This window comes from Myiozetetes cayanensis, unplaced genomic scaffold, assembly GCF_022539395.1.
Source record: "Myiozetetes cayanensis isolate MyiCay16 unplaced genomic scaffold, myiCay2020 scf28, whole genome shotgun sequence".
Lineage (NCBI taxonomy): Eukaryota > Metazoa > Chordata > Aves > Passeriformes > Tyrannidae > Myiozetetes > Myiozetetes cayanensis.
In genome coordinates this window covers 299,285-314,484 of record NW_026087499.1, presented here as the reverse complement: position 1 = coordinate 314,484, position 15,200 = coordinate 299,285, and the positions used below count along the sequence as shown (strand labels likewise).

At 48.0% G+C, this 15,200-nt stretch overlaps 1 protein-coding gene across 8 annotated transcripts in view; it reads left to right on the top strand.

Annotated features, from left to right (window-relative positions):
- Positions 1–15,200, top strand: part of CAMTA1 (calmodulin binding transcription activator 1) — a 225,458-nt gene that overhangs the window by 45,580 nt on the left and 164,678 nt on the right. For all 8 annotated transcript variants that reach the window (XM_050322445.1, XM_050322444.1, XM_050322442.1 and 5 more), the window contains one exon: positions 14,246–14,313. In XM_050322445.1, coding sequence (XP_050178402.1) covers positions 14,246–14,313 — 68 coding nt within the window. The remainder of the gene's footprint in view (positions 1–14,245; positions 14,314–15,200) is intronic.

The window sequence follows — 15,200 nt, the reverse complement described above, 5'->3', positions numbered from 1 at the left end:
ATTTCTTCTGCACAGCCTCAGCCATGGCTGCCCCTGCTCTGGCTGCGTGGGCTGAGCTGTGAGAGCTGCACAGCCCCAGGATTTGGGAACAGCATTCCCTTTGCAGTGCCTGTACAGCTGCCCAGGTCTGTGCCATGGGGGTCCCCAGTGCCCAGGCCCTGGTAGCTCCTCTGGGCAGAGGAGGCTGCACGGGGTCCCCAAAAGTAGCGCAAGAGCCTGTGATGGGCAGACACAGCCTAAACCCTAAAAAAATAAAATCAAATAAGATGTTTTCCCAGGCCCAGGTTGAGATTGGACCTATCCACCTTCTCTCATCTGGGTACTTGATTATAGGCAGAGTAACCCTTGTTTTTTGTCCAAGCTGGGATGGATAGTAGAGGAGGGAGCTGTGAGTGAATGGTTCCATCACCGATAAGTGTTTCCAGATAAACAGAATGCTCAGTTCCCATTGTGCTTGGAGTGGAGTGAAGGGATGTAGCTCAGGCTCCTGGTCAGATCCAAGTGGGTCCTTTAGGCAAGTCTCAGAAAACTTTAGAGGAAAAGAACCCCCCAAAAACATTTGGCCTTTGTGGTTATGCTGAGAATCTGCTGGCAGAGTAAACCCTGGGTAAGCATCCTCAGTTTGCTGCCTCCTGAAATGGAGCAGCTTTTGGAGTTTGGAGCCACAATTTATATTCAAATGAAGGTCATTTGAAAGGTGTAACACAGTAAACAGCCATTATTTCATTTTGATAGTGGTACTAAAATTATAGTGTTGGTTGAATTATTTTAGTATAGGACCATTACCATCTCCCTAAAACACTTAGAGGGGTTTTATATCAGTGCTGCAGTCCTGAAATTAGAGGAAAATTAAAAATCACACGACTGTGGTAGGAAAGTAATTTATTTGCGAGGATGCCTTTGTTTTATCATGGAGTCTCTTTCCCTTCTGCTCTGCTGAGAGAGAGATGTGCTCCTAGCTCCCGGACCGGCTCTAAGGGCTCGTCTTGCTGAACCAGGAAGGCACCAGCTTCCCATGAGTCAGGGCTGCCATGAGCCACCCCTAAAATTTAATTTTTATTTTTTTTTCCTTTTCCAATAAAAGCAGGTGCTGTGGTATCACCTGACCCAACACTGTCAGCGTGTTGTATTTCAAACACTGTGTAGGGAGGTAGATACACACTTACAATCTCTATGCACTCATTTTCTTCTAGGAATACATGTAATGAAAGTTGGAGTTAATGGAATGGTAGTGGTTTCCCTCATCGGGGTGGCCGGGTGAGAGTGCCTTTGTGGAACCCAGCAATGACGGCTGCTGTTGGGTGGAAGGGGGGATACACAGGGGCTGCGTGGGAGCCAGAGCCGGCAGACGTGAATGAAATCTTAATTGGGAAATTCCTGTAGATTATTACAGCTGCCTTCATTAACATTTTCACACTTGGCTGGTAACAAATGAGGAGAAGGGCTGTCTGTGCCGCTGGATTTATAGTGTTCCGAATCTGCTCCATACTCGGGTGCGCACAGTCTGCACCCTTGCCCAGAGGTGCCTGCCTTTGAGTAGAAGGGATCATGTGCTTTTTGTGGAGGGGTGTTCTGTGAGGATTTCTGTGAAAGTCTTTACTAGCAAGAAGCTGGTTCTCAGTAAAAGGAAGGAATAATGTGCAAATTTTTTTAGCTTACAATTCCTGCAAGAATTCAAGATGTGAAGTTTCTCGTTTCTAGCTGTGTATCGGACAAAATTTAGATTGGGTTTGGATATGGTTTTTATGGGGCTTTTGATCTGGTATTGCTCCAGGTTTTTTTCAGTTGCATGAGGAGGATGCCAAGTGTGTATCTACTGGGAAAGAGCATAAACTCCTAAACCCTGGAAGTTGAGCTGCTTCAACAGTACTGAAACTGAAATAAATGATGCACTGGCCATGAAAGGTGTTGGCCATGGAAAACTACCACATCATGTTGCAGATCAAGGACATGCCTCTTGTCCATTCCCCAGCCTCACCAGGTCCTGGCTTACTCCTTCTCACACTTTGGTGCTGGAGCACTCCACGCCAGCAGTGTGAAAATACAAGTTCACAATGAAACTGCAGGGTGCTCACCTGCCAGATGATGTTGGGGTGGATGGTCCCATCCTTGGGTGAAGGCTGCTCTCGCAGAGCAGCTCCTCGGGAGCTCCTGCAAATCAAGGGGAAAACCTCATCTGGATTAGGATGCCCTCAGAGATGAGCGTAGCAACCTGTTCCATATTTATTACGGGCAACAATTTGACTAAGGGAGAATTTAGATTAATAACGTTCAGCCCGGAGAAGTAATTTCCTTTGAGAAAGCGATTTACATGCACTCTGCCAAAAAGAGCCGTCACCGCGCGCTCTCCCCGTGTCAGCTGCAATAATGAAGTTGGAAATAACATGGGAGGTTAATAGGTCCTACTTATCTCCTTAGCGCGGCAAAGGAAGATTTACAGTGCGGAGCCTGGTTTGCATATTCCCGTTGGAAATGGACAGGTTTTTCCTAGACGAGATTGATGAGACATTGCAGGGTGTCTGCTCAGCTGAGGCTGTAAACCCCCATCCCAGGGACACATTTGTTCCAGAGGGAGCCGCCTTTCCTGGGTCACTGGCCAGGGACTGACTTAGATGCTGGAGCTGCCGTTCCAATGATAATTTTTTTTATCACTCTGTATCTTCACTGAGCCTGGAAGTTCACACAGATGTGGCTGCCACGCCATGTTAAGAGCTGGATTGAAGCCCGGTGGGTTTTCCCCGGGAGCTGCCTGTGAGCGTGCAAATGGGAAGGTCATCTGGAGACGTGGTGGGAGGCAGCGCTGGGGAGGATGGTGGAGAACACCTGTGTTGCCCCTTGGGCCACTGCCTGTGTGATGCTGTCCTCTGGGCATATGTTGGGGTGTGTTCAGTCCTGCCCTCAGCCCAGGGAGGGTGGTCTGCGTGCTGGTCCTTGGGGCTGGGAGCTGCTGGAATGTGCTGGTCCTTGGGGCTGGGAGCTGCTGGAATGTGCTGGTGGGTTAACCAGGTCATGCTCCCCTAATTGGAAGGGGTGATGGCCTTGACACTGTGGATGAGGATGCTGCTGCCTCAGCTCTTGGTGAGTGGCCCCTTCCCCCTCGCCTGGCTGGTCCAAGGATGGCAGCACCAGGCACGGGGGATGGCGGGCGCCAGAGCTCTGTCACTTCACATTACTCATGTGAAATCCCGCAGGACCCGTGGCACGTTATGGGCTATTGCAGGAGCTGTTTCCCTGCCAACAGTAGAGGTGTCTGGGCTCAGAGTAAGGAAAATCCCCAGATTCTGCTGCTGCTTTCCTCCCCCTCACTGGCTTTTGGGAAAGAGCTCTGTGACTGCTCTTCTCTCCCAGTGGGATTGTGTTTGGGTCCTTGCAGGTTGTAGCACTCTTCCAAACTGAGAGAGAAACAAACTTTTAAGAATAAACCAAAATTCATTCCCTCTGGATAATTTAAGTTACACAGTGCCTGAAATCGGCTTAGGAGAGCATGAGAGAATTGTTAATAAATGTTCTGTCTGCACAAACTGTAAAATATTCATTTCAGTTGGTTATCTCACATTACTGAGAAAGTGCAAGAAGAATGAACTTTCTGAACAGCTTAAGGTACAATTCAGTAATAACCTGAGCTATTTAATGAATGAAATATTTAACATAATTTGCATACATTAAGTGATGGGATGACCTTTTTCTACTTCTGTGTACTCCTTGTGTATCTGGAACAGTGCAACCTTTCCTCCTCGTCACTCCTCACGGTGCTCCAGGGTGGGCACTGAGGAAATGGCATTTTTCCTCCCCGTTTTGAACCAAGCAAGTGGGCGCCACACCAGTTGAGGACAAAGGTGTGCGCAGGCACTGCTGATGCTCCAGTCCCACAAAATGCAAATTTTTTTCTTTCTTTTAAAAATCAAATAGTATTTTAAGTGCAAGAAGCTGGAAAATCTCCACATGCTGCTGGAGACTGCTCCTGGCATCACAGTGTTCAGGGCCTTGGAGCTGCCCTCTTCCAAAATACTGCTGGGGAGCTCCAAGCAGAGCTGAGACTGGCACAGTTCGTTGGTAAATATGAAGCAGTAAGAGAAATATAAAAGGAGTGTGATTGGGAATCTCCATCTGGCTGGGCTTGCAGAGCTCCTTGATGTCAAAACTGCTTTTCCAGAACTTTAAAGGCTTAAAGCCAGAGAAGAGCAGATTCTGAAACACATCCCTTTCTCTGATCAACAAGATTTTAATTTTCTTTAAAGGTGTATATTTTTAAATTAATACGAAATGAGCACACTCTTGAGAATGTGAAGCACAGCCTGGGACAAGTGTTCACAGTCTCCTCTCAGTGGCTGGATTTGGGCTGCCTGGGCAAAGGCATGCCTGTTTTCATCCTGCTGTCGATGTGCCTTGACAGAGCATGAAAGTCAGTGTTAACCTTAAAACCTTCTGCTTTCGTAACAGGCAATTTTGTTGTGCTCAAAATGCTTTGTTTGATTTCGGAAGCCATTCATTACAGGATCAGGGCTTCAAATTGGAGTCAATTAGGTATAAGATCTGCTTTTAAAAAGCTTTTTTCAAATACCAAGAGCCTGAAGGTTAAAATGAGGTCAATGGGGTGGCCCCACAGCTCCACCACGGTGTCAGGTACTGCTGTGGTCATATCCCCCTTGCCACGTCCCTGCGGGTGCTACAGCCATGCTGCATGTGGTGGCTCACCCCCTTTTCTATATTTAGTAAGAAATGCATCAGCATCTCTTTTCCTCCCTGAATTCCCTCTGGAACAGAGCTGGTAAATAGCTGTCGCACTAAAAATAACACCTGCAGCAGCCGCTGGCAGCTGCGTTCCCTTCCCTGACTGAGCATAGAGCCAAAGGGTTCCCACCCTGGGAGCAGATGCTGGGATTTATGATTATTAAAAAGAAAAAGCAAAAATCAACCACTTAGGAATGTAAAGAACATGAAACTGCCTGTGATGCTTAACCTTTGGAAAGTGACATCCATGCTCTCCACTGGCTCCTCTCCATGAGAAAGGATGCGGCAGCCACGGCACAGCCTGTCTTTACACCAGCCTTCTGGTCAGCCCCTTTCTGAGGAGAAATGGAGGGAATCCTGGGCAGTTTACTGCCCTTACACTGCTGAGAATGGGAAACAGCTTTCACACAAATAATGTATTTTTTTCTGGTCATTTTTTTCCCTTGTCCTTTTTTTTTTCTTACGTTTTCTTGAAAGTGAGGAATGACTAAACTCTTAGAAGTCTGAAAATAACTTGGAAAGAATTTACACTTCCCTGATGCTACTTTGGTTTTATTGGTTGTTTCCTTTCTGTGCCAAGGCACATGATAATTCTGGGTCTGAGGGGCAGTTTCCACAGATGGGAGCCAGCTGGCGACCTCCAATCCCTCTGGGGACAGATCCGCTGTGCTACCCGGGCTGGTGGCCCAGGTTAATCATCGCAGCCAGATCCTAACCTGGGGCAGAAATACTTCCCTTTTGAGAGCCTTCAGTGTAAACAATGGAAAAGGAATAAACCCATTCAGTAATCACTTCAGGTGCAGCAGCTCCTCTGTTCAGCTGGATTTTCAGTAGAAGAGATCCTTGTGCTTGGGCTGGAGAGGGATAGGTGGTGCATGAAAGCAGCAGCATCCAGGACTCCCTTTCACATGAATTGAGATGCGGGACTGAGGTTGTGGCAGGACAGCGCAGTGTTGGCCAAGCCAGTAAAATGTCCCAGTCCCTGCTATTCCCAGACTCCCCTGCTATTCCCAGATTTCTGGGCTTCGTGGCTCTCATTCTGACCAGAAACATCATCTGAACATGGTTTTTATCATGATTGAATATGTATCTTTAGAAGGATTTTAATTCCATTTGAAGTAAGAAAACGCCATAAATCAGCAACAGAATCTTTTAACATTTACAGTTTTAAATGAATTCCTGGTGAGAGTCTCTTAAGCCAGATTTATATCTGACTCTGCACTGAGCTGTCGTTATGTGGGACCGAAAAACTCTGACAGAATTAGGCATAATGCAAAAACATGCTGAAAAGACAGTTCTGCAGGACTGTGGAACATTATTTTGTCAGAACATATGGGTGTGAGTAATATGCAGAAAGGGGCAATTTGTGTGGATATTTCCCTTTTAATGACCCCTGCACGGTTCTTTGGAAGGGTTTGCTGCTGTCTCCATGTGAGAGAAGGCTAACGGAGCAGGCGCTTTGCTGGCACTGGGTGCAGTGGCCCCATTGCCCAGAGTGGGACTGGTGTGTCCCCGCACTGGGAGAGATGAGCTGGGCTGGGAGGAGACTGCAGCATTGGCAGGCTCACAGGGGATCTGCTCCGTCCTGTCATGACACGGTTGGGCTTTGCCAGTTGTTGGAGAGCTGCAGAAAATTCCATGTTCCTCCTGATTTCTGTGGGAGTTGAGAGCAGGGCAGTGGCTCCGATGGCATGTGCCCACTCTGGAGCAGGGGAATGCTCTTCAGCATCTTCAGACTGTATGACTGTTTGAATTGTGTGAAATAATTGAAATTTTTTACTAGTATGCTGTAATTTATGCACCGTAAACACATGGATCTTTGTGCACTAATTTTCTTTTTTTATCCCACTGCATATATGACTCTTTCAGGCTGTGAAGGACAAGTGAACTAAACCAACAGTGCCAGCAGGATGCCAGTGCTCATGGTTCTTTAAATCACAGGGTTTAGTCCAAGGTCATTTAAAAGGGGAAAAAAAAAATCACATAATGACCTGTGGGTGTTTTCCAGTAACTCAAAATTTGTTATTTGTTACTGCTCTGTTTTACTGACTGTCCCTCAGTGTGGGGCCTAAATGGAAGATAAAATCCATCCTAATCCCGTTAGGCAGGGGCTGACTTTGCTCCTACTTGTGACTAACGGTGCTTCCAATCAGTTTAGGACAGCCATGGCTGCAGGGGTTGTGCCCAATTATGCTCTTGCTGTTATAAAGACCTATCACGTCTCAGTTTGCTCTTGTCCATGTGTTTGGCAGGTGAAGTGGCTGGCAGATCTTGTTCAGCTCCACTGTCTGTCAGTCACTGCTTGTACTCTTGATTGTTTTTTTTTTCTTCTCCTTTTCATGTGTTTTAGAGAAAATTATTTCTTCTCTCAATCTGTTTTTTTTCATACTAGGTTTAGCCTTTATTTTCAAATGTTTTAGTTATCCACTTGCTACTTTTCTTTTTTTTCCCTTTGATTTTTTTTTTTTTTAAATGTTCTCTCCATAAGTTTTCTTTGGGACTGTGCCCAAGCCCATTTGCAGCAGATTTTCTGTTGTGCCAAGGTTGGCAGGAGTTTTACCCCTCTGCTCCTTTAACCCCAGGATTTTGGGCAAGCTGCCCCAGCACTGGCACCCAAAGGCAGCCCTCCTGATGGTGCTGGGTGTGCATGGCCCCAGCGGTGCTGCAGAACACCATCACAGTCAGATGACTCGATCAGCCATCACAGCTCGGGATTACAAAATGTCACCCTGTAATATCTAATTAAGGTTGCAGTTTGAAGACATCATGTACTTTAATTGAAAACTGCAGAGTAATCTATTCCATTTTTTCCTGTTAAATTAATAGTGTGGACCTTTAGCAGATGGTTGGCGAGATGCCGTTACTAATGAAAACATCTCCCCTCCTGCAATCCTGCTGCTCACTGCCACGTGGGGAACCACGGTGAGCGTCTCCCCAGCCACAGGCATTGCCCACTTGGTAGCTTTACTCTCCCATGGCACTGGTCAGCGCTCCCAGGGCTGCCCTCACACCTTTTCCTGTAGAGGTGTGCTGAGCCAGTCTGGCTGGGTGAGGGAACAGCAGCAGCGAGGTGGCTGCTGGCCGCCTCCTGCTCTTCGCAAACCAAGGGAAAACAATGCTTGGGGACCCAAAATGGTAGTTTTTTCATCCATTAGGGTAACAGACCAGGGGTTGGCTTAAGCTGTTTGTGGTATTTTCACAGGTATGAGTGAGTGCCTCTGCATGTGGCAGGAGATTCATGGTGTGCATTGGAAAACCAAATTCATGCAAGTCTGGCCTGACATGTGCTCTGTCTGGGCTTGAAATTGGTGTAACCCTGGGAACTCTCTGACCTTCAGCCACAGCTTGTGCCGATGACCTGGGTTATCAGCAAAACCATCGTGATATTTGAGCTTTTTCCCCTTCTCAGCCTCAGTATGGTCAGACCAATGTTTCTGCCTTGGGAAGTCTCAGGCAGGTAATGCTTTGAGACCAAGTCCTTCCCGCAATGGCTGCAAAAAATTTTGGTTAAGGAGTGTTTTGTCACCGACAGATGTTGTCAACCTGTGGCTGCCAGACCCACCTGTCCCTGCTGGGCACTCATGGGCTCAGTTTGACCTTCTCCTGCTCTTGGTTTTCCTTGACTCCCGAGCAACCTCTTTGATGTTGAGTTGCTGTTTTAGGCCAAACAACTGGACAAAAGCAATAGGATTGGGATTTTTTTCCAGTGATGCTGAACAAGGTGGTGTGAACCGGTTCTGTGTGGTGTTTGGAGCAGTTTGTAATTGTGATATTTAGAATATTAATGACTTTGAGAGTGGGGACAGGTAGAAAATGAAAATGGCTCAATCCCAGCTGAGAAGATGCTCCATTGAAAACGCGAATTTTTATTTTCATTTCAGAGCAGAAGAACGATAAGGAAGTGATGGGCTGGAATTTGTCTTTATAGCAGTGAGGATGTGCTGAATTCCTAAGAGAATAAATGTGCTTGCTTAAGAGATCACAGCTTTGTTAGCTCTGTGGTATAAATCCAGGGATGTCTACAAACCCTCCTGTTTTCTCCTAACACATTTAGGTTTCAGGCTTATTCATTTGGATGTGTATAATTCATACGAAGTAATAACTTGAAATTCAGGTGCTTTTTTTATTATTATTTTTTTAATGAATGACATGTTGCTTTGAGACCAGATAGTGGCCAGAGCTGCCTAGTCCAGGGAATGGTGCAATCCTAGTCTGTTCTGGTTTCTGTTTCTCTTAAGAGAAGTCAGATGGGAATTGCTGATACCTTGTGTCGATGCAGGATGACCTGGTGAGGGGTTGAGCTGTGAGGAGAGTGCCAATGCTCAGACTGTGGCTTTAGGGAGCCCATGGATAGTTAATTTCAGAGCTTTTAATAACTTTATCTTTTTCTTCCAAAACATGTGTGTGTTCGCTGCAAGTCCTTCATCTCAGAGCAGAGTTGGCAGCTTTCCTGTGTTTATGGTGGGTCATGGGCCTTTCCAACACTGCTGGTGCCAGATCCCTGCCCGTTTTCTGTTCTGCGCCTCACAGCAATGTCCTCTTCAGCTCCCCTATGCAAAGACAAAGCAGCTCTGCAGCAGCTGCTGGACATCCCCCCGTTCCGAGCGCTCCACGGGAGCTGCTCTTGCCCTGCTGCTCCTGGTCCCGCGCCACCGGCCGTGGCGCTGCTGCTCGTCCTCCTCCCAGCGGCTCGGGCATGGCGGGTGAGATCAGGTCGCCCATGTGCTGCGGCTCCGGGCCGTTACGTGCTGTCATTAAATATTGAAGCATCTGAGGAGCTGCAGTCACGTAGCGTCGGGTGTGGAGCATGTGCTGGCTCTGCCACTGCCACCTCCGGCCCAGCCCCAGTACGGCGCCCAAACCAGTAATGCCAACAGCTCATTCCACCGCTCAGACCAGGCGAGGCTGAATGGTGCCACACTGGCACGGGGCTGTGGGGACAGTGACGACATCCTCGGTGGCAGTTCTCTGGAGCCACTGGAGCTGCATGTGTGCTGTCTCCCACAACTCACTGGGTTTCCCAGCTGATGGCTCCCTGGCATGTTCGGACTAATAATCAAACAAACAGGGAAATGCAAAATAAAAATAAATGTACACTTAAATAAAATGCTTTCAGCCTGAGCAACAAAGTGTAGATTGAACCACTGAATTATCTGAGTTTAGGGTAAAACATAACTCATGTGATTTGAATGTTAAATGATCTCACTGCTTTATGGGGTGCTTCCCTGAACTGGTCAATCAAACCTGTTCTTCTCACCAGTGTCCTGGGAGTGTTGGGCTCAGTCCTGTGCCTGGCACGCTTGGAAAGAGATCTGGGTCTGCGTAGCTCTCTGTGGTTTGCCCTTTTCCAGAAATGCTCCCTCAGTTTATACTGACATTAATTCCAAAGCTGGGATAGAGGGGGTCAGGTGGGACATCCTGGCCCAGGGGCTGCTGCCCATGGTGTGCATTGCCCTTGCCCATGAAGGTGCTCTTGAGTCGTCTTGGGGTCCACCCAGTGCCACCTGCCCTGACTGGTGCCGGGGGGGCCTCGCTGGCAACGAGTCGAGTGTTTGTGGCAAGTGCACTTGTCCCTTGATATACGTTGCTCGCTGTGCAGTCACAGAGGAGCTGGGGGCAACTGGGCTTTCAGAGCCAACTCTGTCTCATCTGACCTTGCTGGTGCCGTGCTGCCTTTTGTTTGTAATCTCAGGCAAGAAGCAGTGGGAAAAGGGTTTGATAGGAGACAAAAGCAAACAATAGCCTCGCTCCAAAGATACGATGAATGGGATGTAATTGGATTTTTTGGTGAGGACATTGATTTGACCCTGTAAGACACAAAAAGAATCATTAGGGGAATTAACACGCATTAAAATGCAGGGTTTTATCAGAGGGCTTTTATTGTGCCCATAGTTTTGTTTTTAATTATTTAATGACTTTGTGTCTTCTAGTGATGAATCTATTTCTTCCCCCTTTTTTCAAAGGAAAAAAGGTTGTTGGTGTGACAGGGGGTGCTTGCCCCATGCAGCAGTTGAGCCCCAACCCTGCCTCAGCAGCCCTGCCCTGCTGCAGTGGCAGGGACCCACTGGACAGAGGTATCTCTTGCAAACCTCTGATCAACTACCAGCCCTGGCTGAGCACTTTCCTCTGCGCAGCTGACAAAAGTTGTAGAGTTACGGAAAGCAGAATATGTAACAAGCGGGACTTAAGGGAGGTTTGGTCTCTGGCAGCAGAAAAGCACATCCTCCTTCCCCAGCATACGCTCCAGCCCTGTTTCCTTGCATCCCATCCTGGGACAGGCTTTCCCCATGAAGCTCTTCCATCTGTTTTCCTTGGAATCCCAGCATTTCACTAGTAACACCAGCATAGGGCTCACCCCAGAGCCCAGGATGTGCCTTTCTGTGGGAATGTCCCTTTTTACCTGGCTTTGTGTACCTGTGCAGGTTTTCACCGCTAGTGTGGCTGAGCATCCTCGAGTCATCTGTTCCTTGCAGTTCTGCTCCAGTCGGAGGTGGCAGACGAGAGATTGTTCTGGGTGATGATGTGGCGACAGAAGTGGACACGTGGGTGTTTCTGCTCACGTGCCCCCTGTGCGGGGTGGGCTGGTATGGTGGGATAGCGCTTGGCTGCTGTGGCAGAGCCTCTCCTGGCACCAAACCATGTTCAGGCTCCCACATGCTGGTGGCTGTGCACACTGGATCGAGGAGATGGCAGCACAGCCGAGTGCAGTGGCTACTCCTCACCACTCAGACCAAGACATCCTGGTGTGGGATGGGGAGCTCTGGGTGACAGGGTTGCAGGCAGGCATAGGCAGGGTGAGTGAACAATGTGGGGATCTCTGAGGGGATTTTGCCCCATTTGTGTGCCAGTCCTTGTAATTCTGAGTTCTTGGGATGCAGAAGGCAGCACGGAGGCCTTGCTGTCTCTCTGCTGTATGTGTTAATTTATAGCACTGCCATAAGCAAGATTTTCTTTGCCATCCAAGGTATTTCCCCTGGAGGAGGGAAATCAGGCTGTAATATATCATTAAGCAGAAAGCCTGGGGGAGCTCCTATCCTAGTTGATGTGAATTCTTCTTTTATCCTGTTGGAAGAATTGAATTGTACATCTAGAGGTGTCAGCTTTGTAGTCTGGTTGGAGCTGCAGCTCTCCATAGTACCGCAGCCAGCACAGGAGCTGCCTGGACATCCTGGCGACACGTGTACGTTCCGGTGGGTCACCTGCATGTCTGCAGCACCAAATGGCAGCTGGGTTTTGCTCTGCCAAATGTGCTGAGTGGGCCAGGCCAGGAACGTGGAAACCCATGTTCTGCTTCACACAGGAGTGTCTCGTTACTGCAGCCTCCTCTCATCAGTGACAGTTTGGGATGAGGATTTCACGTGTGCCGGACACTGGCCGGCAGGAGGGAGCAGAGTGAACGAGCTGTGGATAAGGCTGAGTTTCTTTACCTGAAATACTTTGTGTTTCCATGCCATACCAATGTGTTCAGTCACAAAAGTTAAAAATGGCTTCGTTCTCCTCATGGCAATTGATTTGTAGTAGGAATAGGCAAAATGCCATACTAATCTGAACCCGCCAAACCACCCTGGCATTGAAGGGGTTTATTTCTTTAGAGGCCTGCTGGCTCGGTGCTGGCTCAGATGTGCAGGGAGCTCCCGTGTGTTCCTCGGTCTCTCCAGAGCTCATCTTGCCGTACAGCACGAGGTGACGCTGGATTGTAACGTAGGGAGCTGAGCTGAGGACGTAACATGGGATGTGTTGGAAATAGAGTTCTGCTGATCACAGCACATTCAGTGGAATAACTGCACTGGCTTTAGGAAAAATCCAGAGATCTGGTTTCATATCTTCTGAAGAATTTTAGTTGTGGAGTTCTTTGGTGTTTTTAGCTTGCTGGGAATCTTCAGTCAACCCATTTTGGCCATGCAGCATCTGAATTTCATTACTTGCATCTTGCAACTGCTGTGGAAGTATGAGGGCTTGGTGTGTTCTCTGGGAAAGTCGTGAGCGTTGATGATGGAGATCTGCACGGGGTTACTTTGATATTGAATCTTATGCAGCGATTACCCAGAAATTAAAAAGAGATTTTGGAGCTTTGTGTCACTGCCCCATCAATTGCTTCTCTGGAGATCCTTTATACCTGCAGAGAGGGGCTTGGGAAACAAGGGGTGCAGCGCTGGATTCCACGAGAATTTATTTGCAGTGTAAACATGTTGGTCAGGAGTCATTAATATGACATTCACACAGCTCTAATAAAGTACATAACACGGAGATCTGGCACTGCTGCAATGCCCAGAGGACATTAAGTATGAGTCTTAAAACCAAGAGTATTGGAAACAAGATATTTTTACGTCTCGTTTGGGAGTAATATAATTGCATTTTGTGGCTCTAGCAGATGCTTGGGCCAGCTGGTTGGAGAGCATTGTGGGGGTTTTTAGCTTTGGTACTGTAAGCGACAGCCCTTATATAGAGCTAACTAAAAAAAAAAATAAAAACTTCACTCCTGGTGGAAAGCCCCGGTGCTGGCATGTGTGCTACCGTCGGGATGTGCAGCCTGGGGACTCTTCTGCTGCAGTAGCTCTGGAGATGCTACTGCATGTGTTTTGGGGGGCGGATTTGAGGCATTTGAACACTGAAGCCAGCTTCACTGACCTCACTTTTGTGACATAGGTCCCTCTGAGAGGACTGGGAGGCAATTTTTGGAAGAGAACTATCAAAAACCTACATTTTTCTGAGTATGTTGGGGGGGGCTTATTTCCAGCACAGCCCTAGGGGTCCGTGGCCATCTCTGTATGTCGGGATGTTGCTGGTGTGATGACAGTGGCTGTTGTGGTTAAGGGCAGTCACTTGTCCTGCATCTCCTCTGGCACAGCTCTCCTGGTCTCTCCCAGGGCTGCTGCCAAAGCTGGGCCTGTCTGCTGCGTGGCTGCCCTGCGACCTCCCCGGTTTTGTGCCCAGGAGATGAATGAGTGGCCGTCCTGCTTTCCTCAGGCCTGTTTACAGGCTCCGTCGTGAATTATCTCGCCAGCACCAATAATTTCCTGCAAACAAATCGGTTCTGATCTGGAAGTAATCGCCCGTATCATTCCTGCAAGTGGGAGCGATGACTTACGTTGATGTCACCCGCTGGCTTTTTATGGCAATGATTAATAATTCAGTAATTCTCTCTGCAGTGATGCTGTTCTATTTTTAAATATTTAATTTAGCTTCCCGTGGCCGTATTGTCGCTACCCTCCCCTTTGCCTCCTGACGTCACGCCAGGCTCGCGGCGATGCTGTGGTCACCACAGTTACCAGCAAATTCTCTACGCTGGAAAATGTTAATGCCTTTCCTCATTTACATCTCTTCATTGCCCTGTATAGGCCTGGCCTTGGTGGCATGGATATGAACGTTGACTGAGCACGCTGTGTCAGTCAAAACCCAATTTCAGCTGCAGCCTGGCCCGTGGTGGGTGACTCTGTGTCTCTGTTATAAAACTTTCTAGTTCCCAGCACAGCCATGCAAGTAACTCTGTTTTCTTTCTGCATTTCTCTTTCAGGAAATTGCAGCTTATTTAATAACGTTTGAAAAGCATGAAGAGTGGCTAACAACCTCCCCCAAAACCAGGTAACGTTCTCCTGCTCAGCACACTGACTCTCACACTGATGACTTGACTCGCTGATCAATGCCTTGACCACCAAATGGAAACTCCCAGTCACGCCTGATGACTTGTGACACCAAACTCTCATTAATTGCCTTAATGAACATTTTATTGAATGAAATCAGGTTGATTAAAAATGGAACAGCTGCAATCTTGGCAGGTTAAAGTTTTAACCCAATTGCTCAGGATTTAATTGTATCCCTTCAGATGAGCGGATCTGAAGCCTCTGAGCGAGGTCACAGGCTGTTTATCTTGACAGAGCTCCCTTGCCTGCAACTTTAAATAAGTAAAAAAGCGCCAGCCCCACTGGGTGCTGCCTGCTCACATGGAGGCACAGGGGTTGTTTGAGCTCTGGTGTTTCCCGTGCTGGGGTTAAGTGGTTGATGGTGAGGAGATCCCAAAAAGCTGCATTAACAGACATGTTTGCAGTTTATTATTCAGTAAATGTCATGTCTTCCTTGTGCTACCATAAATGTTTAACTCCTCACTCCTCCGGTAAACCAGACATGGATTTTTGGCTGCGGATGTTCTCCTGCTGTTTTAGCTGCGTTCAAGCTCCGTACGTTTCACTAACACAGAGAACGACTCTTGCTTTCTGGTGTTACTGGGTTTTTCCAGTTTGACTTTTTCCCAAACCACCCCTTTCTTGTTGCAGAGGGCAGGGCCATTGGAGGGAGCTTGCTGGGACCCAGGTGAGAGGAAAGTCTATTTTAGCATCCTGTATCCTAGTGCCATCCATTGCAGAGGCTGCTGCTGCAGGCACCCAGAGCAGCATGCTCCAGGTTTGGCATCGCCTCCTACTGCCATGAGCAGAGGCAGAGGTCACAGTGGGACAGAAGGAGTGGTGGCACCC